This window comes from Hyperolius riggenbachi, chromosome 2 (assembly GCF_040937935.1).
Source record: "Hyperolius riggenbachi isolate aHypRig1 chromosome 2, aHypRig1.pri, whole genome shotgun sequence".
NCBI classification, from domain to species: domain Eukaryota; kingdom Metazoa; phylum Chordata; class Amphibia; order Anura; family Hyperoliidae; genus Hyperolius; species Hyperolius riggenbachi.
In genome coordinates, this window is record NC_090647.1 from 269,674,440 (window position 1) to 269,699,239 (window position 24,800).

Below are 24,800 nucleotides of genomic sequence, written 5' to 3' on the forward strand. Positions count from 1 at the left end.
CTGATCCGCATATGCGCACCGGCTTCCAATACACCCAGGAGCATACAAACAGATACACAATGCAGTTCTTTCCATGATGTCAGACTCTACTACAGCCAATACAATACTACTACATTGTGCAATTCTTCCCACGGTGCCAGCCTTTACCGTAGTCAAAATAATACTTCCCATGTCACTTTTACATTATCATACGACGCCAAACAAAAATAAAATAAAAATAAAATGAAACGATAAAAAGCGATAAAATCAATAAAAGGTATTTCTCAATCTCTAAAAATGTACTCTATTGCATGTTGGTATTCACACTGATCTCAGTCATTAGAAATGAAACAATTTATATCCAGCTCCACATGCAAACCCCAGGGCGCAAGTGTTTTCAGTTCATAAATCCATCGGGTTTCCAATTTGGATATCTCTCTAATTTTATGACAGCCTCCCCATCTGGTAGTCAGTTTTTGTAACCCACCCATTTTATCTGTTAAGAGTAGTTGATAGAGGAAAACATACAAATGTGTTACCCTTTATAGAGGATGTTACCATACATGTAGTTTGAATTAATTATATGATTTTATACTATACTAGTGCTGCGTAGAGGATTTTGCAGCCAATTGCTTGGTACATGGATGCTGTGGGAGGACAGCTCTTTCTTCACCCCTCCTCTTACCATAGGACAAGACATCGGTCTTGCCTAAGTTGAATGCGCATGGGCCATCACTGGCTGAAGGAAGAGTACTGCCAAAACAATCCGGTATGATTGCTTTGGTAAAAACAGATTTTGTGGCTATAGGCCTACCATCTGCAAATGAAAGGTTATTGCAATCATAAATCATCAATAAACTGTCCTCAGTGTCGGTTTAGGAGTCTGTCAGCCTTCCAGTTTCAAAACTATTTAATTGTAAAATTTGTAGTACTGTACTAAGCAATGCACAACATTTCTGCATTGTATGTCTGGCCTGGCACAGCAGCATACTTCAGGCCTTAGAACAACGGTGACCCGCAGTGAAGAGACAGGAGAGCGGTGGCCCTAGTTAGCGGTGCATGTACAGGAAGTGACATCACGGTTTACTTCCTGTATATGCGCAGTTACTAGGGGCACTGCTCTCCTGTCTCTTTACTGTCTGTGGTCTGTAACATGCGTTGCTACCGCACCGGGCAGTGCAACAAGAGAGATCCGGACTCTGTGGAGGAGGGGGCCTTCCGAGGCAGAGCAAGTTAACGAGCTGCGGCCAAGCGGGGGGAGGAGAGCAACCTGGAGAGGCGGGGCGGGTGCACTTCCTATTCTTGCCCGGCTACGCCCCTTGGAAAATGCCGCCTGAACCATCTGGTTCAGCCTGCATCATACAAGGTCTGCCCCTGGAAGCAGTTATAACGCTGATCACACACTCCAGAGCCATGCTGTTGTTTCTAACATGTAACTATAATGTAATTGAAAAGTAATGAATTAGCAGCCTGTTTATTTAGTTACATTATGGTTACATGTGAGTAACAACAGCATGGCTCTGGAGTGTGTGAGCAGCATTATAAATCAGCTGAGGCAGAGAGAGAGACTAAAAGGCTGCAAGCAGTTAGCAGGGAACAGCTAGCCAGTCGCGTCGGGAACAGCTGATTTACTGACGCAGATCAACGGAGTAGAAACAAAAAATTGGTGTTAGGAGCTATTTTTTTTTTAACACAAGCTCTATGGTGAAATGTATGCTGTATATATTAAATAACTGATGGTGGATATAATGGAGCAGCATCATTTTCGCCATAGTGCCCCTTTAATGCCTGGCATGGCTTTTGTTACTTTAGCCATACCTGTCAAGTGCTCTTAGGTTGACATCATCCAATCCATTCAGTGCCCACACCTTTATTCCTATTGTGTTCCTGTTTGATCCATACTACATATAGGTCACTCCTCTGGAGCCGCCTCCATGTTTGATGCCAGCCCAGAGGTAACACACCAGTAACCCTGTTAAGTGTGCAGTCCCCTGCTGGGATGCACCTAGTGACACTTAGCTGGCACTTATGGCGCCTCTTTCTTTGGCTCACTGTCATGTATAAGTGAATAAGGAATTTACACATCCATCACTACATAGGGATGCACACATCGTGTTCAGGCCAGGAATGCACTAGATGTGAATGAACACACCTAGAGCATTGTCGTTTGACGTAAGTATCGTAGACAGTGGCATTTGCCTATGCCACAGTATCACTGCGTGAGGCTCTTTTGACCTGGTGTTTTTCCTGTTTAGGCTGCCCCCTACTCATGCATATGCAGGTAAGGTATGGCTTACACTTGTAATACCACACTAGGAATCTATCCTTTATAAAGTGGTGATGTACCATGGGTTGCTCTATCTGCATGTTTTCTTATTCAATCAACTGTACACATATTTTGTTTTGGCAGACTATGATGTCATTCTGAGGTCATTAGTGTTGATGCATTATGCAGTGGTAATATTACTGTTGCTATCCGCCAGCAGTGTACAATGAGTTATGCTATGGTAATGTGTGTTACCATAGTAATGCTAGTCAGCACAAATATTACCACTACTTTGTGCATCAACCCCATTGAGTAGGATCCAAACTCTTTGGATCTTAGTAGTATCTTATGGAATTAAAATTGCTTATCATTTACTACCTTTAGTGTAAGGACAAGGGGTGGAGCGCTCCTATGGTGTATAACGTTTATTCACAAGGGCAAAAAAATATACACAAAGAACAAACAAGGAGAAAAAAAAATAAAAAACATGTAAATATATAAGAAAAGCAAAAAATAACTATAGAAGAGCAAAAAAAATTCAATAATTCAAAACAACCAAAGGCAGATGAGTCAGTCTTTTGGAACAGCTCCTTCCTAGATATGCACTGGCTTCTAAACCCTCATTAAGGCCATATAAGGATAAACTGTTCAGCCTAAACACCTGTACGTTTCTCTCACACACAGGTTTTTACATCTTTTTATATCTCACTCCAATTTGAAGGTGTCTGGGGATCACCTGAAGGCCCATAAAAGACAAGTTGTCAGTCCTTGAACCGTGATTAGCCCTGAGGGGTTTGGGTACATTGTGTTTCACTGATCCATTCAGTTCCATTTATGTTCTGGAAAATGTTTCCGGAATTCTAAGGTTGTACGGCTTAGATAGAATTTAGGACAATTGCCCTGTAACAGACATACGACAGATACAGTGGATGAAACTTTTTATAGATAATTCTAATCCAGAAACCATTTTAATGGATTTACCCTTGTGTACCAAAAACAGACAGAGACTATACCTCTTGACTCCGCATCTTAAATTGCCAACTATATCTCAGTATATGACTTAATCCAATATTACTTAGCCCTATTAACGTTTTGATTGACTGTGCTGTCCTGTAGATGACCGCAGGTTATTTTGGGAGTATTTCTTTCAGAACTGGTTGATTGGATAATGTGTACGAAGTGCAAAGTAGACCGTTTTAATACTCTTGGCTCCATTATTGTATGCTGTGACAAAGGATATTCCCTGATCATTTGATGCCATTGGATACCCCCAGATATTGGGATAAACTACAATTAAACCTTAAGAAACAAACATCTGATATCTGTGACAAGATTAATGCTAAGGGCTCGAACACATGCCCAACTGATGTTGCCCGTCAGGGATTAGGAACTGATTACCTTGGGTGACATCACTGGGTCAGGCTGCACACACGTGTGTCAGCTGTGTAGCTGATGACGTGCCGTGTTGCTATATAGAGGAAGACAGAGGGATGACAAGTGGCCCATGTGTGACAGCAGGCGGGGGAGCAACGCAAATCAGCGCGCGGGGGGGGGGATTGGCCTCACTGGGTGTGAGTAGATTGGTCTGGCAGATCGCTTGCAGTTGGGGCGTCAGGTGCCGTGCACATGCCTGTTAGGCGTGTGTACGAGGCTTTACCCTTTGGATGCACCTTGCATTAGTGCAAATAATCTAATTAGTGAAGATCCATCCAGATTAAATAAAATGATTGGACTCTTCAGGGAGTTAGAAGAGGCATGCATCTATGAATCAATACAGGGGGTTAGACTCTTCCTTTAAGGGCATACATTGAACTTGAGATCTCCCCTAGAGGAATGCAAAATAAAAAAAGACTGATTTCCTAGAACCTGGTCTCCTTGAAACATGGAGATCAGTAGCAAACATCTGCACTGCACATGGGATGCAGATTGTTGTACTGCAGAGGAATCGCAATACAGTGATTTAGAAATGGCATACCAATATTCAGTGAGAATTGGAAGTGTATAGGAACCCAAAAGAGTTTTCGCTTGTGGGAGACAAAAATTAATTTAGCCATTAAAGGACAGCTGTAAGAAGAGGTATATTTAAGTTGCCATATCTTTTTCCTTTTTAAGCAACTTTATTTACTGGAGGGGACTCCATTTAAGGAACCAATTTGCCCCAACCTGTTTTATTCCCCCATAGACATGTGAATACTGTTTGGTAGAATGATTGTTTTTTTTCCTCTCTGTAAACCATGCAGTGGTTGTAAAAACAGTGTGGGGCCCACATCCAATACGTACATGTCACATAACCGGACATACTTTTAAATGTAATTGGTTTATGAGATTTCCAGCTAGTTGTATGGTTGACCTCTTGTGTATTGGGTGTGGACTGTAGTACCTGAGGCTCTCTATATGCCCCTGGAAAAAAAACATATTGGCCTCTATTCATAAAGCATTCCCGCATGCGGTAATGCTCAAAACAGCGGACTTTCCCGACCATTTAGCAGTGTTAATTCATAAAAGCTGTTCCCGCATGAAAAGATACAATTCCTGAGCAGTGCGGGAAATTACCGCCTTGTGCGGAGATTATCACAACACATGTCACTGAAGGTTAATTCATAAAGATTAGAGCAGGCGGAATTCTGTCGAAGAACACCGGCTGGGTAAGCCAGTGGTAGCAGCCAAGATAACAGCTAAGTGAATGAGAAAGACCTCCAAGGCAGCAGCTGCAGTGAGAGCAGAGCAGTCAAGGCATCCCAGAATACCAAGGCTGTGTTTTTTAACCCCTTGGGTACCTGTTTTCAGATAAATTTCACATCAGAAAGCCTGCATGTGTAACATTTCTGGAACTTCTTCTAAGCCGTGCCTGTTTAGAAAGACTAATATACAGATTTAGAGAAGATTCAGGGCAAACAGAGGCATTTTTAAAAAGAATGCACATGTAAAGGGATGCTGGGGCTGCCTCCTTTATAGTGCTCTGTCTCTGCACAGAGAAAATGTATCAACTCAGCCAACACCCAGTTTAGTGCGGGAATTCCCCGACCTTTTATCGCAAGTGTAAACATTTATATGAATTGGCACACAAAGGTGTAAAATACCGATGCAGTGTTTTCCCTCCAAGATTTTTTTTTTACTGCAAATGTTTTATGAATAGAGCCCAATGTGGAACACCTCTACAACAATAAAATGGGGACAGCAGCATGGGGGATTATGATGGTGACCCCAGTATATTAATGTTTGTAGAGATTGATAAAATGGTCCCAACATGTAGAGGATGTAATACATTAGGAGAACTTAAAGAGAACCTGAAGCGACGAAAATTATTTGAAATAAACACATGACATAGCTGCAAATGAATATTACATACTAACCTCGCCGCCAGTTCCTCTCAGAAGCTCACCATTTTCTTCTTACAGTGATCCCTTCTGATTCTGACAATATTTTGTTAGAACTGAAACATACCAGTTGCTGTCAGTTATATATCAGCAGCTGTCAGTTACAACTAAATGTGCAAGGTAATATCCATGTTTCCCTATGGCTCAAGTGCTTGATATGACAGTTTAACAGTATGCTGACTAGGAAGCGGTTATGGGGTAATGGCCATTTTTAAAATGGAGGACAGAGAAATTCATTGATCACAGTAGACAAATGGGATGCAGGAGAGGAGAAAGAGGTTAAATAGTAGACTACACAGGAGGTAAGTATGACCTGTGTATGGTTATTTTTACTTTTTATTTTCAGTTCAGGTTCTCTTTAAAGGAAATGTGAAGCACGGAGAAAAAAACCAAAGCTTGAATACTGGCCTATAAAAAGGGCATGGATCGAGCCTTCCCGGACCTCTCTCTGTGTCCCCGTTTCAGCACTGTCCCCCGATTTTAAATTATTGGGCCTGCAGGTTGAATACATATTCAGCCGTTCTCGTGCAGCCAATGGAAGTACTTGTGTACACGAGTACTTCTGAAGATGAGTTGATCTGTACTGTGCATGAGCAAGCTTACTTGTATGGATATGCCCGTCTTCCAAAGTACTCAGCTAAGTAAGTGCTTCCGTGGAGTGCCGAAGGCACGGAATTTCAAAAGGGTACAGCGGTGGACCAAGGGCACGAAGAGAGGACTGGGAAGACTTATATGGTTGACCTCTTGTGTATTGGGTGTGTTCTGTCGTAAATGGGGCTCTCTACATGCCCCTGGAAAAAAACATATGGTAGAACGCATCTACAACATTAACATGGGGTTTGGGGACAGCAGCATGTGGGTTATGATGGTGACCCCACTACATTAATGTTTGTAGAGATTGATAAAAATTGGCCCTAGACTACGATACATGCGCTACATGAGACATAGATGGACATAGGACTAAAGAAGGGATTAGATTGTGAGCTCCTCTGAGGGACAGTTAGTGACAAGACCGTATACTCTGTACAGCACTGCGGAAGATGGTGGCGCTATATAAATAATAATAATGTTCCGTATCCTTTCCTCTTCATAGATGAGTATCTCAAGTTTTTTTTCTTTTTTCTTCTTCCCCCTCAAGGAAAAAAACAAGCAAACTGGATTTATACTTGGTTTGTACCCTAAAAATAATATCATGTATTTTGATAAAAGCTTTAAAAGGTTGCTCTTTCAAATAGTACTTGGTCTTCTTTTTTCCATTTCTCACCCTTTACAAAGATTATGTCATTGATATAATTTTTATTTTATTACTTTATTTCTCTTATTTAGGATTGTGAGGACCCCAATCCTTTGATCCGGGCCTTGGCTGTGCGCACAATGGGATGCATTCGTGTGGATAAAATCACAGAGTACCTCTGTGAGCCTTTGAGAAAGTGCCTGAAAGATGAGGACCCATATGTGCGCAAAACAGCTGCAGTGTGTGTTGCCAAACTTCATGACATCAATGCACAAATGGTAGAGGATCAGGGCTTTCTGGATTCCCTGCGTGATCTCATAGCAGACTCCAACCCAATGGTAAGCCTAAAAGCTTATATCATAGGTGCATGCAAGCTAATTTTTCTTGCATCAAACCACTTAACATGTGGCCTCTGCTAGAATCTGCTTTAATCCGGCTGTTAACGTTTGTGTTTATGGGGGGAATGTTTGGTTCTCAAAGCTATAGTCAGAGACTCAATCAAGTCCTTTACCAACCTGTAAAAAGTGGACCTGAGCTCTTGCAAAGAACAGACTGAAAACTGTTCATTCCACATAGAAATCAGCTGCACTGAGCTGTGTTTGTTTATTTAGATACAGTTGAGTGTGTAATCAGTAGGTATGACTTGCAGCCCTTGGCATTAACTGTACAAGAAAGACAGATGCTTTAACCCTTCCTTTGCTTCCTGGAAGTTCATCCAGTAAATTTTCAGGGTTTTTGGGAGGATTTCTGTGCATCATAACAGACACCAAAAATATTTTTTTTCCCCTGATTGTTTTTATACTGTCATTATTTTAGAGCAGAGAGGAAGCTCTGAGCTAAGATCCACTTTAAGCAGATGTGTTAGAGCCTCAGTAAGAAGTACTCACTTGCCCTAGACATTTTAATGGCAGGAATATGGAGTTAGTTACCAATCTGGGGATCTTTAAGCCTTTTGAATAGTAGGGAGAGCAAGTAGTAGGTGTTTCCCTTGGAAGCGGGAAAAAAGGGCGCAGGCCGCTAGTGGACAAAAAGGGCGCCGCCATTCACTCTCATAATAAATAACGTTTAATGGGCGCCGAGCAGGAAAAAAGGGCGCAGGACATAAATAACGTTTACAAACGGCACCAGGAGATTTTTAATGATTTATAAGTGTGCTTGTGGTGATTTACGTTTATAAAATGCACCCGTGCCGAATAACGTTTATAAAAATACTAAACATATTAATCTTATTTAACTAATTAAAACATTATTTAAAGTTTTATCCCTTACTGTTTGTATAACATTATTATTCACAAAATAAAGCGATCAGTACGTAACGTAAATTGCAAAATATTTTTTGCATCCACAATTAGTAAAACATTATTATCCACATAATAAAGGGGGGGTCTTAGGTTTATGCACCACCAGGGGGGTCTTAGGTTTAGGCACCACCAGGGGGGGTCTTAGGTTTAGGCACCAACAGGGGGGTCTTAGGTTTAGGCACCAACAGGGGGGTCTTAGGTTTAGGCACCACCAGGGGGGGTCTTAGGTTTAGGCACCAACAGGGGGGTCTTAGGTTTAGGCACCAACAGGGGGGTCTTAGGTTTAGGCACCAACAGGGGGGTCTTCGGTTTAGGCACCACCAGGGGGGTCTTCGGTTTAGGCACCATCAGGGGGGTCTTAGGTTTAGGCACCACCAGGGGGGTCTTAGGTTTAGGCACCACCAGGGGGGTCTTAGGTTTAGGCACCAACAGGGGGGTCTTAGGTTTAGGCACCAACAGGGGGGTCTTAGGTTTAGGCACCAACAGGGGGGTCTTAGGTTTAGGCACCAACAGAGGGGTCTAGGGGTTAGGGATAGGTACAGGGAGGGTTCTGTGTAAGAGTAGGCTTAGGTATAGTTTTAGTAAAATTTTAGTAATAATTACTAATGTTTTACAACACTTATTACGAACGTAGTTATATTTATATCATCGTTATAAAGAATATTTTCAGATTTTATTATAAGAACAAACCGTAAATGAAGGTTATTCATAATAATATAGAATTATAACAATTAAACATATATTATTGTTTTTTTAATAAACGTAATTATAAGTTTAACTTTAGAAACAGGGAAGATTAACGTTTTCACAATTTCCAATTTCATAAACATTATTTAATGATTTATAATTTTGTTAAACATTATTTGTAAACGAAATATAGCACACTATTTTTATAAACCCTATTAATGATTAATTATTATTTAGAGTTTACACCCCGCGCCCTTTTTGTCCGGGCGCCCTTTTTGTACGTACGCGTTTCCCTTACCTTGGTATGTACCAAGTTTGCTTTTTAAATATGTATTCCTTATGCTGTAAGTGACTTAATATGAAAATTTAAATGAAATACATTATGTATCCAACCTTGACTGATTTGTCAGTGAAATCTGAATTGTGTATAGCATTATTTTAAAAATGTTTCCGTTCTTTCAAGGCTAAATATTAAAATGTATTTTTGTAAATGAAGTTGGTGTATGCTCAGTCCTGGAGAACCCTGAGAAATCAGACTTAGTGTTCAGAAAAAAAAAATGTATTTACTTATTGCCACATGCAAATATGCTGTTGGAATATTTTTTTTAATGGTTATAATGGTAATTCTTGTGTCTTGTTTAGACTAGGCTTTCTTCCTTTTTTTTTTTTTTTTTTTTTTTTTTTTTTTTTACAAAAAAATACGAGCCATAATAGCATAGGTTTTTAGACCCAAACTTTTAAAGCGGTTTAAAGCCTGACATAATATTCAAAAAAACATGTTTACCTACTTTTTATTTGCCATACGGTTATCATATTTGCATTTGTGCATAAGTATTATTATTCATTTAGAAGTTACAGGTTCCCAAAAGTGCAGTTGTTTTGCTTTGTGAGCTGACTTTGCATTTTATTAATAACTAGTTTTATCCATTGCTGTTTTGCAGGCAGACATGCTTTCAGTGTCTCTCTGTCTCCAGCAGCTTCTCCACAGTCAGGACCCGTTTCCACTAGAGCGAATCTGCATGCGTTTTCATATACAATACAAGTGGATGGTTGTCAGGATTTCTGAGCATTTTTCTGTGCAGAAAAAATCTGCACGGTAGACCACGCAGAATTCGCATACTGCTATGCGATTCGCATACAATGTATTTAATAGGAAATTCGCATGCATGTTTGTGTGCAAATTTTACCGTGAATTTTACTGCGAATTCGTGGGCGTTTTCGCATAAAATCAATGTAAAAGCACACAGGCACTGACATGGTTAAATTCGCATACTTACTAACATATGCGAAAACGCCCATGAATTCGCTGTAAAATTCGCATATGCGTGCAAATTCGTTTTGCATTTTCCGCGACTAATTCGCACCGCACAAGTGGAAACGGGCCCTCACAGAATGTGTCACATTCCTCACTTGATACATTTAAGTAAACACAAGATAACATTATCTAAAGTTCGGATGCCTCTGCATTTCACTGCACTGAACTTTCAAGCTCTGTGTGTAACCCTTCGAATGCTGGTCTACTAAAAAAAAATTTCTGGTTGCATATAATATGCTGTAAATAATGTTTTAGAGCAAAGATGAAATGCAGGGTTATATTCCACTTTAACCCCATCCTCTTTCAGATCTGTAGTGAAAGATCAAACACTTCTACAAATAGTGACACTGGAGATGAAGTTGCAGAGCCCAGAATAAAAAAAGATTTATGGCCTCTTTCAGGACAGCTTTAACTGCACATGTGTCTGCACTGTTGTATGCAGGGCCAGATTTAACCTGTTACCGCTCAAGGCCCACTGACACCAGCCACCCTCTGACCAACAGAATCTCAACCAACCCAGATGCCTGCCCCCCCCCCCCCCCCTCCTGTCTTAAAAACCATATATATATACACTCTTCCTCCCCCCTTCAGTATAAGTAGCCAGATTACCTTACCCCATCAATACAGGTGGCCACATTTCGCCCAAGTATCGATCGATGGCCCCTCCCTTCTGTATAGGTAGCCAGATGACACTGCCTAGAATAGGTAACAGATCCCCCCCCCTTTCAGTATAGGCAGCCAAATGACTCTCTCCCCCCCCCCCCCCCTTTAATATAGGTAGCCAGATGACTTTCCTTTCAGTATAGGTAGCCAGATGACACCCCCATTTCAGTATAGCTAGTCAAATGACCCCGCCCCCACTTAGGCAGGTGATCACATGAGCTCCTTGTATAGGTAGCCAGACAACCCCTGTTCCCTCCGTGGTCACAGATCCAACCAAGCTCAGATGTGACACACTGCAGTGGCAACATCTCCACTGCCTGTTCCGAGCACTGGCAAGTGTCTGGGTGGTGCGTGGTAGCAGCTGAGTGACAGCTCATTTGGGCGCAGTGCCACAGCCAGGATTTTGTTGTCGCCCTGGGCCGTAATGTGAATTATGGCTATGGTGGCTCTCCCTGACTAATTTGGACACCAGCAATAACAGGAGCCCAAATTACAAAAAAACTGGATAATTTGGCAATTACTTAAACCCAAATTATGTGGGCGGATACTAAACTATTTAGTCAGTAGGAGAATAGATTAGAAATAGCCAGGAGATTAGTCAGGTTGAGCAATCCTTCAGCTTCACCTCTGTGCTCAAATTTGCACATGCCATTTGAATGTATGTGCTGGCAGGTTTTAACTTCATAGTCTGCAGCGCCCCCCCCCCCCTCCTTTGCAAAAGAGGCCTGTGGCTGGTAAGCATGTCTCAAACCATGCAATCTCCACATTCCAATACTGAGGCAACATAAGGGTCCGTTATGGACCCTTATGTTGGTTGTTGGTAAATCTTTCTACCTTTGAATTGCATGTGTGCAAGCAGTGCAGCACTGTATGGATTAGGTTGAGGAAACAGGGATCCACCCAAATCGTAGGATATATTGATATATTGTTATGTGTTTGCTAATTTTTTGGAGTTTAATAGCATACAGCTGTAGTTATCCTTTAGTAACACCTTCTTACAGGAAAGACTACCAAGAACTGGTGTGCTTAATCAAATAAGTGCTGTAATATGTACCAACAGAGGCGCCAAGCAGAGTAAAACAATGTTCTAAAAATGATAAAAAGAGGGAAGTCGAGGTGGACTTACCTCCCTCTGGTAGTGGACATATACTCAAATGCAGAGTAAAAATATATATACAATTTATTCACAACTCCATAAAATCGCAACGCGTTTCGCGGTCAACAGTCCCGCTTCATCAGGCAGTATAGGAGCATAAAAAACTGGTTCAGGTCCATAAAGCGTGTGAGCGCCTCACACGCTTTATGGACCTTAACCAGTTTTTTACTCTGCATTTGAGTATATGTCCACTACCAGAGGGAGGGAAAACCTGCAATCACACTACCAGAGGGAGGTAAGTCCACCTCGACTTCCCTCTTTTTATCATTTTTAGAACATTGTTTTACTCTGCTTGGCGCCTCTGTTCGTACATATTACAGCACTATTAAGTCCACCCCTGGTGGAGGGGTTCTTTCCCCATTTTCCTATCTACAGAGAGCGACTTTTATACCTGAGTGGGGTCAGGTACTAATACTCCCCACCTGCCTGTCAAGTGGTTGCCTGATGGTAACCCACCTTTGTGAGTATAAGAACCTTTGACATTATTTTATATATTGAGCTTACCAGACAATATTACACTATTGGGCTCTCGGTGTCCTCGGTTTTGTTTTTACAAGTTAATCAAATAAGGTTTGCTTTGCTCATTTATGTATGCTGCTTTGCAGATGTGTTGGTTGAGATTATTTTTGTGCATTTGCTAATGCTATGTGTAGCCTGCTTGCATTGGTACCTGATAATTCTCTGTGTTTACTATGTGTCAGTGGGTTTCAGTACACTTAGCCTGTGGTTTCTTTGGCTTCTCATGCATCTGCAGCAAGTTGCCTAGCAACAGCCTTTCTCCTTTTTTTTTAAAGGAGCTTGATCATGAATTTATTAAATGTTCAAGAACAATATCAGTGAAACAGTAAGGGTGTATTATGGAAGGCGTTGCTGTTTTTTAGTTATTGTATTTCTGTATAAATCAGCATGAATGATGATGATGGCAAAGGAAGAGTCCATTGCAGTCATACAGGTGCAACTTGCCAGATAGCCAACTAGTACACCCCATTATTTTATATACAGTACTTTATCCTTTGCTGGCTGCTTCACTTTAAGTTGGCATCGATAAACTGAATCCATGTCACCCTTAATACTGTCATTTTGCTAGGAAGCTGTAGCTTGTGCTAGTAAAAAGCATTTGGGTCTCTTTTTTTTTTTTCTTCTTCATAGCAGTATATATATATATGTATGTATGTATGTATGTATGTATGTATGTATGTATGTATGTATATATATATATATATATATATATATATGTATGTATGTATGTATGTATGTACGTAGGTACACACACACACACACACACACACACGCACATGCACATATATAGGCTCTGTTTCTCCCATGCCTTTTATGACAGCTGCATTGTCAGTGATGCCATCTTTAACACACACCTAACCCAAAGCAAAGTTGCTGTAGGTTAGTGCAGAGGTATTGTCATGCTGGACCCACAGACCTCTGTGCTTTGTCTGGTTCTTTCCTTCTTTCCTCCAGTCTCCGTAATCAGTACTTGAAATATTTTACTTTTGGCTAAAGTCAAACTTTCACACAGTAAAGGGTAGGTTTGCTGTGATGTTTCCTCCCGTCTCCCTCTCATTCCCTCCTCTTCCCCATCCCCATTCACTACACTAAAGAGGAGGGTGATGGGAGGGAATATCACAGCAAGCTTAGCTGAAAGTGGCATTTTTTTTAGGAATTATTACAGTGAAATGAGGAGTGGAACAGACAAGCACAGGGGTACGTGGATCCAGCATGAACAGCCTCAGGTCAGGTATCCTTTAACATGTAAACCATGCCTGCAAACAGACTTAAAGCTCCAGTTCACACACAGTTAATTTACATATGTGTGATATTTTTTTTACATTTTAACAAACCCCATCTGAACTTACTTTGGGCTTGTGAAGGTCATCCAGTGTTGTATCATGGTAGATATAAGTGATTCAGCAAAACCGTTCTTGATTCATTAATACCAAATAAAGCCAAAAGTGAAAAAGGCTAACTCTCAAAGCAATCGTATTGATTAGTGTACATCAGGGCTGTCCAGAGCCAGTCCTCAAGGGCCGAGGTCCTCACACATTTTTGTCACAGCTCTAATTAATTCATAGGACTGAATCAAAAGGTGTGCTTCACCAAGTAGAACACATTTCTCAGTTCATCCTAAACTCTAGCATGGATATGGCCCCCAAAGACTGAAAATGGACCGCACTTGTGTAAAATATTAGTTTTCACTTTGGAACTGAAATTAAGACGCTCCCTGTAAAGCTTTTCTTGCCTGCAGCTGTGTACCTATCTTTGCAGGCTTGAGACCTCTCCTGTCTCTAACCCACATTACCAAACTACTACTACCTTCGTCCTGTGACAACAAACCCTACATCCTCTTGTGGGCACATGTTTTTTTGCTGCAGGGATTCTTGAAAAGGCTGTTTGGCATCTATTGTTTGTTTTTTTCTACTTAATAGTCTTACATACTCCTATCTGGTCGACCTGTTCGGCATCTGACTCCTAATAGGACAGGAATCAAACAGTAGTGCAGAGGGAAGTACAGTTAGCCTTTGGGAAAAGTATTCTCTTCTTACTTTGCTTCTATACTGTATATGTCCTTGTGCCTCTAGGTGTGTGCAGAGTTTGGGGTGCACATCCACTGCTCATTGCTTCCTTATGGTGTGATGCATGTTTATATACTACCGCATGAACGGGAATGGATATATGCACCAGTTGGCGCATGCACAGGCACATTCCCTTGATGTGTCAGGTTACCAGTTCTTGCTAGGGACTCGCATATAAGTTCCCCTCATGACAGCTCATGACTCGCGTATAAGTTCCCCTCATGACAGCAACCAGCGCTGTTAGTGCTTCAATAGCTCTAGCATGTGCACATCATTTCTGGTAAAGGTACTTAGTACCACTCCAGTTATTGACCCAACTTTATCGATCAGTCCTGATCTTCCATCTGCTTGCCTTTTTCCAAATTCAGGCTATGCCACTGACCTTGTCTGTTTGCCCCCAGTAATGACCTAGCCATTGAGCTTACAGCCAGCCTTGACCTTCACTTGTGACCTTGATATTGCTGTTTGCTGCTAGCCCTGACTTCACCTTGTGGTGTTGGCTGTCAGCCCTCCTACCAGTAGACCTGCACCCTTCTACACATTTTCGATCATCACCACATCATACCATACCACATCATTGTGGAGCAATTGCAACCTGGTGGTCACCTGCCGCCAGTGTCCACTAGGACTTATGGTTTAATCTTTTCTGCTAAATACAGTACTGTGCTTTGTGTTTTACAATCTCATGTAATGTTCATTGTGCAGCAGTGAGAGCTTTACATGGAGAAGCCATTTTGCCAGGATGGCAGCAGCCTGGCTCTCATTCACTTGCATTAGAATACACACACTTCCTAATACAAATGAATGAGAAGTAGGCATCAGACCGCTTCATGAAAATGGCTCCTGCTGCAATGGTCTGTTCTGCTCCTAAGAGCCACGCTTTCCCTGCTGCATGCTCTGAATTGTGATTTTATATTTATGCAACAAAAGGTACTATTATGCAGGTAATACCTTCTTTAGTATGCACAGTGTGTGGAGGGCCAAATCTTGGCACCAACATTGTTGTCAGAGCTTACTTCAGCTATAACCTTCAATATGGGTTAATGAAAGCAAGAACATTTTGGCACAGCTCTCTGTATAAGCAGTTCTCTGCTTAGCCCACAGTTTGTTCTAGAAACATGAGCGCAATTCAGATGTTGCACGATTTAGGATATACATGCCTGTTGTAGAAAATGAAAATGTCTAGAAGCATGTTTCACTTGCATGAATGGGGTCTGCATTTGTCAGTGTAGATCACATTGTACTGAGATGTGCTGTAGTGTGCTGCCAGCATTTGCCTACTGTAATTCTCACATACACTCAAAACCAAAAGTGCATTTGTTTTAGCACAGTATTGAACTGTAAGTCCTTCATGTTTTGTGTATTGCTTCTCCCAACTTTGCAAAATCTTCTGCGCATTTTTATTCACTTGCAAACCAAATAAAATAGATGAGCTTGGCTCACTGTGTTATTGTATCATGGACGTGTGCTATGTATCTGAATTCTGGCATTTCATACAAAAGAACTGGGTCAGATGGAATACCAGATTAGGGTTGATTATTATTCTGGTGATACAGGTTTTCCTTATGCTAACCTGGCCCTTTCACACTAGAGGGCTTTTTCGGCGTTTTCCAAGGTAAAATGAAAGTCCATAGACTTTAATTTTGCCTTTCACACTTAAAGAGAACCCGAGGTGGGTTTGAAGAATATTATCTGCATATATAGGCTGGATCTGCCTATACAACCCAGCCTCTGTTGCTATCCCAAACCCCCCTAAGGTCCCCCTGCACTCTGGAATCCCTCATAAATCACAGCTACGCTGCTGACAAACAGCTTGTCAGAGCTCGCTGTGTTTATCTCTATAGTGTCAGTCTGCTGCTCTCCCCGCCTCCTGCAGAACTCCGGTCCCCGCCTGCATCCCTTCCCTCCCTGCTGATTGGAGGGAAGGGACGGGGGCAGGGACCGGAGCTATGCAGGAGGCGGGGGAGCAGCTGAGACTGACACTACAGATGTAAACACAGCCTCACAGCACGGCTGTGATTTATGAGGGATTGCAGAGTGCAGGGGGACCTTAGTGGGGTTTGGGATAGCAACAGAGGCTGGGCTGTATAGGCAGATCCAGCCTCTGTATGCAGATAACATTCTTTAAACACACCTTGGGTTCTCTTTAACACTGCTTTTGGAGCGTTGCGTTTTGAAGCTCCCTGGAGCTTTTTTTAGGGCTGATCGCGGCGTTTCTAATTACAATTGATAGTAATGTGTTGGCGTTAAAATGCCTTCAAAACGCCTGCAGCTAAAACTCTGCGTTTTAGCCTTTTACCGCTGCCTGTAGTGTGAAAGAGCCTTTAGAGGTGGAAATACACCAGAATGACGTTTGCATATATGCAAGCATAGATTTCGAAACTGGTTTGTTTTACAAAATATACTGTCACTCTGAAATGTGTTTGTATCTTGGAACTGATTGAATTGCATTGGGGTTAGTTGCAGTATGTGTACAGGTCATGTAGCAAGGCAACCTCACGCGTAGAAAACTGGAAGGCACTCAGCAATGGAAGCTAATCAGTGATTAGAGTGAGCTCTCTCTGTCAGCAACCTCAGAGCATGTAGAGACATTTCCAAAGTTCTACCTGTCCTGGACAGATTGTTACTGTAACAGCATGTTTTATTTACACATGTATAAAGCAGGTTATGAAAGAATGATAGGAAGAAAGGACTAACAAAAACATGTTGCAGTGCATAAAAGATACACAAGGGGGCAGCATATGAATGCACATAAACAAAAAAATGCATTTATTACTGGATATAAGAAGCATTAGGGTTAGTTGCAGTATGTGTACAGGTCATGTAGCCAGGCAACCTCACGCGTAGAAAACTGGAAGGCACTCAGCAATGGAAGCTAATCGGTGATTAGAGTGAGCTCTCTCTGTCGGCAACCTCAGAGCATGTAGAGACATTTCCAAAGTTCTACCTGTCCTGGACAGATTGTTACTGTAACAGCATGTTTTATTTACAAATGTAAAGCAGGTTATGAAAGAATGATAGGAAGAAAGGACTAACAAAAACATGTTGCAGTGCATAAAAGATACACAAGGGGGCAGCATATGAAAGCACATAAACAAAACAAAAAAACGCATTTATTACTGGATATAAGAAGCAGTAAAAGCAAGTTTTAAATCAGGATGACACCATTTATTGGCTAACTTGTCCTGACCTGTTTTCCTCTTCAACTGATCCCTAAGGCTTGGTTGCCCTGGCAAACGGATCCGTGAAAGCGGATCTGATCACTGGTCGATCGGAGCAGTTTTCACTCTGCCGATCTGTGCACCTGAGCGGGTGGGTGATGGGGAGGGTCAACTTACCAGGCTTCTATCTTCCGCTTTCAATTGCGTCCCACGTCACGTTCCAAGTCGTGTCAGGTGATTACCATGCTTCCTTCTTCAACCCGGAAGGAGGAAGTGTGGTAGTCTCATTATGCAACGTGGGGCGCAATTGAAGGGGAAGAAGAAGAAGGCCTAGGTAAGACAACCCTCCCTCACCCGCCCGCTCAGGTTCACTTTGTCCCCCACATTCCCCCACCCCCAGTGGATTTTGCCCTTCGAATGGTCTGTTTCTTCACTAGTGTGAAGAAACGTTCCGTTCTCTCATTACCCCAATGCGGGGCTTCATGTTCCGTTTCCGGTCCACTGGGCTGCGGTGTCTGGAAAATTGCTGCAGGGAGCAAACTTGTGGTCCGTTTAGCGGATTATGTGGAACAGATCTATTCAAGCAGATGGATGTAAACTGATCCATAGGTTAAACATTGGATCCATTCGCATCTGTTCCGTTTGTACAGTATCTGTTCCGTTCCGCAAACGGACTGTTTTTTTCACTGCAAATGTGAACCGAGCCTTGGAGCTAAATAAAAAGAAAGCTTTCGGCTAAAAATAAGCCTTCATCGGACTTGGTTCCTGCATTAAGTCCAATGAAGGCTTGTTATTAGCCAAAAGCTTACTTTTTATGTATCTCTAAGGCTCTGTTCACATTTGTGGTGACAGTAAGGGGTGGTGCATTTCATCCCTTACTGCAGGGCGAAATGCACCACCAGGGAGGTTAATTATATATGTTCAGCCAGAACCTGAAGTTAGCCACTTCTGGATTTGGCTGGCCAATTTGGGGAAGTAGCCAGCTAATGTGACCAATATTCAAATAATTTCCTTTACGAACTTTGGCCAAAATGCTAAATTACTGGACCCAGATGGCCAAGTCCTAAAGAAGGTTTTCCTGTAGCTGTGGCAGTGAGCATTCTGTGTCCGTGGTACATGGTAGCTGTATCCACTTTTTCTCTGTCTCCTCTCTCACCTTTGCATTGCCAGCGGTGTCTTTCTGCAGTGTCAGGCAAGGGCAATTAGCTTAAATGTTGGCACACCACCTGGGTACATGGATTTTAAAAAAGACAGTATCAGCATGGAGTCTCAAACTGCTGAGCAATTATAATGACCAGGGAGTCAACCAGTAGACACCTGGATTCTCCAACGGTGCTGAAAGTCCACAGTAAAGTAACAAAAATGACTGGGGCTCCACCATAATTATTGCAAATGTAGCAAAATTTTAATGTACCATTGCAGCAAAAACGCAACGTTTCGGCCAAGAGGCCTTTTTCACTTGAGAAAGGCCTATTGGCCGAAACGTTGTGTTTTCACTGCTATGGTACATTAAGGTTTTGCTACATTTGCATGAATCCAGGTGGAGACCCAGTCATTCTTGATACTTTACATGGATTTTAAAAACTGCTGGGGTACACATCAAAGGCTGTAAGGATGCTGGGGTACATGTCAAAGGCCTCCGGAGAGGATGCTTGCCTGCAGCCATCAGGGTTTGGCCAGCCAGGTCCTGTCAGTTTGCATTTTGCCCGGGTAAAGTAAGAAGTGTTGGATATTATTGGCTGCATCATTCGGCCAGTTTGGAAATTGGCCAGCAGTTCCAGAAGTGGCCAGACTTTTGGCTCTGCCTATACCCTAAATATATAGACAGTGAAGGACTCTTCAGACTCCGGTGATCAAGGGTAAAGGGAATTGGTTAGGCAATTGACAACATTCACAGCCGGGCCTAGAATTGCATTTGTCTGACTATTTGAGCATCAGAATTTCAGGACAAAATAAAAACTTTTTGTAATAATTCGTTTTTAGCCTAGTCACATATAAAGCAAAATTGTCATATTTCTGTAACTAGAAATGCAATGTAATAGTGTCAGCCAGGGTCAGGAGCAAAGAGTTAATAATGCCAGCTAGGGTCAGGTTAGTGATTGTTTTGTGTCAGCTGAGATACTGCGTGTTGTTGCCCTGATGATTATTCTTATTTTGTAAGCTAAGCAGAAGGGACAATTATGAATTGAGTGGTGTACTCTGTAAACCTCTGTGGAAAATGTGTTGACGCCATGAAAATTAATAATAATGTGTGCTCTGCCTCATGCAAGTACCCATTAACTGTCCTGCTCTTGCCTGACACTATTAACCCCCTGCGTCCTGACCTAGTAGACACTCCTAATCCTCCACACCTGATACTGGCTGACACTATTAACCTTTGTATTCACACACTAATGAAAGATTTCAGTCTTGTAATGAGACATCTTAATTACATCAGGCGAGTTTTGAAGTAAAGTGCATCTAAAGGATGTTTCCCCTTAAATTAGAAATGCAGGAAACACTATCCTTATGACACCACATTGTAGGAACATATTGTTTATTAAACACTTCATATTTTTACACATAAAAATGTGATGTATTTTGAAAGCATGTCAAACAACGGGAAGGCCCATAGAAGTAAATGGGACATTAAAAATTCTTAAAAATACTTGCAATAGTGGAATTAGGTATTTTGAAATGAAATGCTTAAAGGCTCATACACACATCAGACTATAGTCTTTGGAAAATGAAAGATCACAGACCAATCTTACCACCCTTCATGTAGTATGAGAGCCATACTCTACACAGTCTATTCTATGGATCTGAACTCTCCATCACACAGAAATCTTTGCAAGATGCTGCACACAAACATGCTGCACACACTCAAAAGATCTGTAGCTGCAAAAGATCTGTTGCTGCCAAAAATCCATTCCTGCAAATTGCAATGATAGTCTATGAGATCTGCAGATCATCATACACACATGATTTAACTGACGGTTATCTGCAGATCAGATCCACCAGGATGGATTTTCAGATCTGCGGATGATTGCTTGATCTGCAGATGAATGTCAGTTAAATCATGTGTGTATGATGATCTGCAGATCTCATAGACTATCATTGCAATTTGCAGGAATGGATTTTTGGCAGGAACAGATCTTTTGCAGATACTGATCTTTTGTGTCTGTACAGCATCTGTGTGTGCAGCATCTTGCAAAGATTTTTTTCTGATGTGGAGTTCAGCTCCATAGAATAGACTGTGAAGGTATGGCTCTCATACTACATGAAGGGTGGTAAGATTGGTCTGTGATCTTTCATTTTCCAAAGACTAGTCTGATGTGTGTATGCACCCTAAGAGGCCATTGGCTCTAAAAGCAGTACACTGCACTGCCAATGCCTGAAGCAGTATAATGGCCACACTTCTTAGCTGGTAAGGTGTTGTAGTAATAATAATTTGAACATTTCTATAGCGCTTTTCACCTGTTGGACTCAAAGCGCTCAAGAGCTGCAGCCACTGGGACGTGCTCAAGAGGCCACCCTGCATTGTTAGGGAGTCTTGCCTTGAACTCCTTACTGAATAGGTACTGACCCTAGCCAGGATTCGAAGCCTGGTCTCCCATGTCAAAGGCAGTGCCTTTAACCAGTACACTATCCAGCCAATGTGATTTGGTTGATCAGCTGATAGATTTGCAAATCTCTGATTAGCTGTGATCACATCCTGCTTTAGCACATGATCATGACTAGCAAATCAGAAACTTGCATATATATCACCTGACCAAACTGATCACATGCTTCTCCACAAGTTCTCCTAGATGTGACCATCACTAATTAAGAATAGGCCCTAGATGAAACCAGCTGCTATTTTTAATATTATATTTTTGATGCCTGTGTGTGAGATCTGCATACAGAGTTAGACCCAGGCCACCTGTGTGATTTCTATGCTGGCAACATGATTGCTTGTGGTGAATAGACAGAACATACTCTCCATATCTAACATATTGTCACTAGCAATGTGCCACGCTGTTAATCTCCTGAGCCCTCCTGCCATTCAGCCACTAACAATAAAGCAGTGCCTGATTGCCACATTTGTTATGACCTTTGTGAGATGAGCTCCAACGCCGTGAAGAGCACCAAGGAGAGGCAAGGGAGGAGTTTGAACATTGGGGGTCCCATTAAAGTTTTGCTGGGCTGCCCCTTGAATTGTTACATACCTCCCAACTTTTTGAGATGAGAAAGAGGGACACTTAAGCCACACCCCTGTCACAACCCTGATCACGCCCCAGTCACACTCCTAGCCACGCAAGCCATAAAGATGTCATAAGAAAAATATGTTGTTTTATAATTCAAACCACACTGGTCCTTTCTGTCCTGGTTCAATTCCCTTCATATTAACATTTTAAAATGAGTAATATTTCAATTTAAAGGATGGGAATAAAGTTCAGAGCCAATCAAACACACCTTTTTTGTAAAAAAAACAACAACAAAAAAATATATATATTTAGTAGAGAAATATATATATTTACATAGAAAGAGGGACAGAGTACTGAAAGAGGGACAATTAAGGAGAAAAGAGGGACAGGGCTCCCAAAGAGGGACTTTCCCTCCGAAAGAGGGACAGTTGGGAGCTATGGTAGTTATGCAACTGATGGATGCCCTAGCATAGCATCCAATGTAAATGACCTCTTGATGGCACTGTGCATATTATAGCTGTCAATGCAAAATAGGGACACAGCACTCTGTCAGCTGTATGTAGCAACAAGCTGTATTGCAGCTCAGGGGATACACAACATGTGTGACTAAGCTCCAATACATTTTGTTGCTGAATACAGTTGACAGAGTGCTGTGTCCTTTTTTTTCGTATTGTTCACATAATAATCAGCAGGAGTGGTGTACCTGTTGGACGCTTGGCCCGGCTGCCTGGGATCTAACAACTGTATGAATATTCTAGCTGTATGGATTCCAGAATTCGCCTCTTTGCATTTTAATGTTTACTTCACCACATGACAAACACAACCCATTTGGGACATTATTCGGAACATGTTGGTTCACATCCATTCAAAGCAATCGGGAACTGACTCTAAATGCAAGAGAATATGGCAGGCTGTGTTCAGACAAAAAGCAGTTCTGATTTATTTCAAATGCAGATGAACATTGCTCCATAAGTTATCATTCAAAGTTCAAACCCTGCATTAATGCAAATCTGGAGTACAAATAAACTTCTGAGATAATGAATATGTAGTATATATTAAGTAGAACTATAGTAGCAAAGAAAATAGGCTCATATTTTTATTTTCAGTTATCTAGCTTTATTTATAACTTTGCACGAGACTGTCACAGTTTAGAATTAACAATCTGTCTTTTAAGCTGTTAACCAGAGCAGAAGTAATCAGAGCACTTTCCCGCAGTAAAACCTTACATAAGCAGTTTGTTTAGAAAACGGGACTGACTTCAGCTAGCTCAGAGAAGTTTTTTTTTTACATAGTAACAAATCAAGTTTTTTTTTTTTTTTTTTTTTTTTTTTTTTAACTCTTCCTAAACCGTAGAATCTCGTTATTTTAAATTCTGAAACTACTTTCCTTGGTGCCTTGGAGTTTACTTGTAAAAGGATTCTACTGTACTGGAAATCAGAAAGGGACTTCACATGATTTCTTAGTAGAGCTAGTATTATATGTGAATATGTTTATCTTATCATGTCACATGTCACTTGAGATTCACTTTACGTTGCCTTCACATTACTTAACGATGTCCAAATGCACAAAATTAAAATAAAAGTCCATGCACACTAGCCCTTTGTAGAGGAAATGGTGGTTATTGATGTCTTGGCTTACAAAAAGCGGTTTTCCTCCCTTGGGAGTTTTTCAGTCATGCCTGGAGTTGTGCGTGACAACAAATTATTGTGGCTGTCGTGTTTGCCAGAGGAGCTCATTTGCATGTCAGGGATTTGTGCAGATCTCAGCAGGCAGAAATATTCTCTCGCTGACATACATTTTATACATGTATACAGCACTGTCATGCAGACACTCCGTTATTTGTACTGACTCTGGAGTTCTGTTTTACAATGTAAACCTGTGAATGAAGCTCCTATGGAAGCAGGCATTTCCAACTAGGAGATATGCCTCCTCCCTCTCTTCCTTTTTATAATGTTTTAATAGGTTGGTAAGTGGAAGATTCCTATTAATCAGAACCATATTACACTTCATTAGCCACATTACACACTCAGTTAATTTCCCAATTACCCTGTGACAGTAACAAAGCAGCCAGACTTTCCTGTTCTTATTCATCCTACATTCCCTGCTACCATTGCTTTCCTCTGTGCCTGGAGTGTATCCACACCAGCCTCCAGCACAAAGCATTGCTCAGCACTATGCTTGCTGGGTTATGTTGCAATACTCTATAGGATTTTCACAAATTACGTCATTGACTTTAAAGATAACTTGGTTGATTTGTACAGCATGTGAGGCAGAGCGCCCAATGCAAAAACGACAGTAGGGTGCTTTTACACACACTGATTTTTTTTCTGTTCAATTCCCTGCAGATTCGTTAACTCTGATCAAATAAAATGGGAATAGATTCTCCTTAAAATGGCCAATCGATCGAATTTCTAGACATTTTGTCCAAAAACCGATCAAAAGTATCGATTGGACAGGATGGAAATCTAGGTTAATCGAGAGTGGGGCAGGAGCAGCTGTAGATTGACAGCCCATAGTGTTTTGCTGCACTGAACAGTGCAACACTGCAGTTCAGTTGATTTCGGAAGAGCTGTGCTTTGGTAGCAATCTATTGAAAGAAGCATTGGAACATTGGGTGGGGATCTATATGTGTATGGCCAGCTTAAAGTGGACCTAAACCCAGGACTTCCTCTCTGCTCTAAAAGATAAGCTCCTACTGAGATTCTGCAGAGTGGTTACTTCCTGGTTTCATGGAAGCACAGAAATGGTTAACCCCCTGTGTTTACATACGTAGCCTGTCTGAATGGCAGAAACCCCAGCACAGATCAGACAGATGACAGCTCAAGTTACATTACTAGCAGATAAGAGAGAATTAGACAGGCTGTTATCTCTAAATACAAGAAGTTTTGAATCAGGATGATACCATTTATT

The 24,800-nt window shown here is 41.5% G+C and overlaps 1 protein-coding gene across 2 annotated transcripts in view; it reads left to right on the forward strand.

Moving 5' to 3' along the window:
• Positions 1-24,800, forward strand: part of AP2B1 (adaptor related protein complex 2 subunit beta 1) — a 168,772-nt gene that overhangs the window by 25,927 nt on the left and 118,045 nt on the right. For both annotated transcript variants that reach the window (XM_068268655.1, XM_068268656.1), the window contains exon 5: positions 6,949-7,194. In XM_068268655.1, coding sequence (XP_068124756.1) covers positions 6,949-7,194 — 246 coding nt within the window. The remainder of the gene's footprint in view (positions 1-6,948; positions 7,195-24,800) is intronic.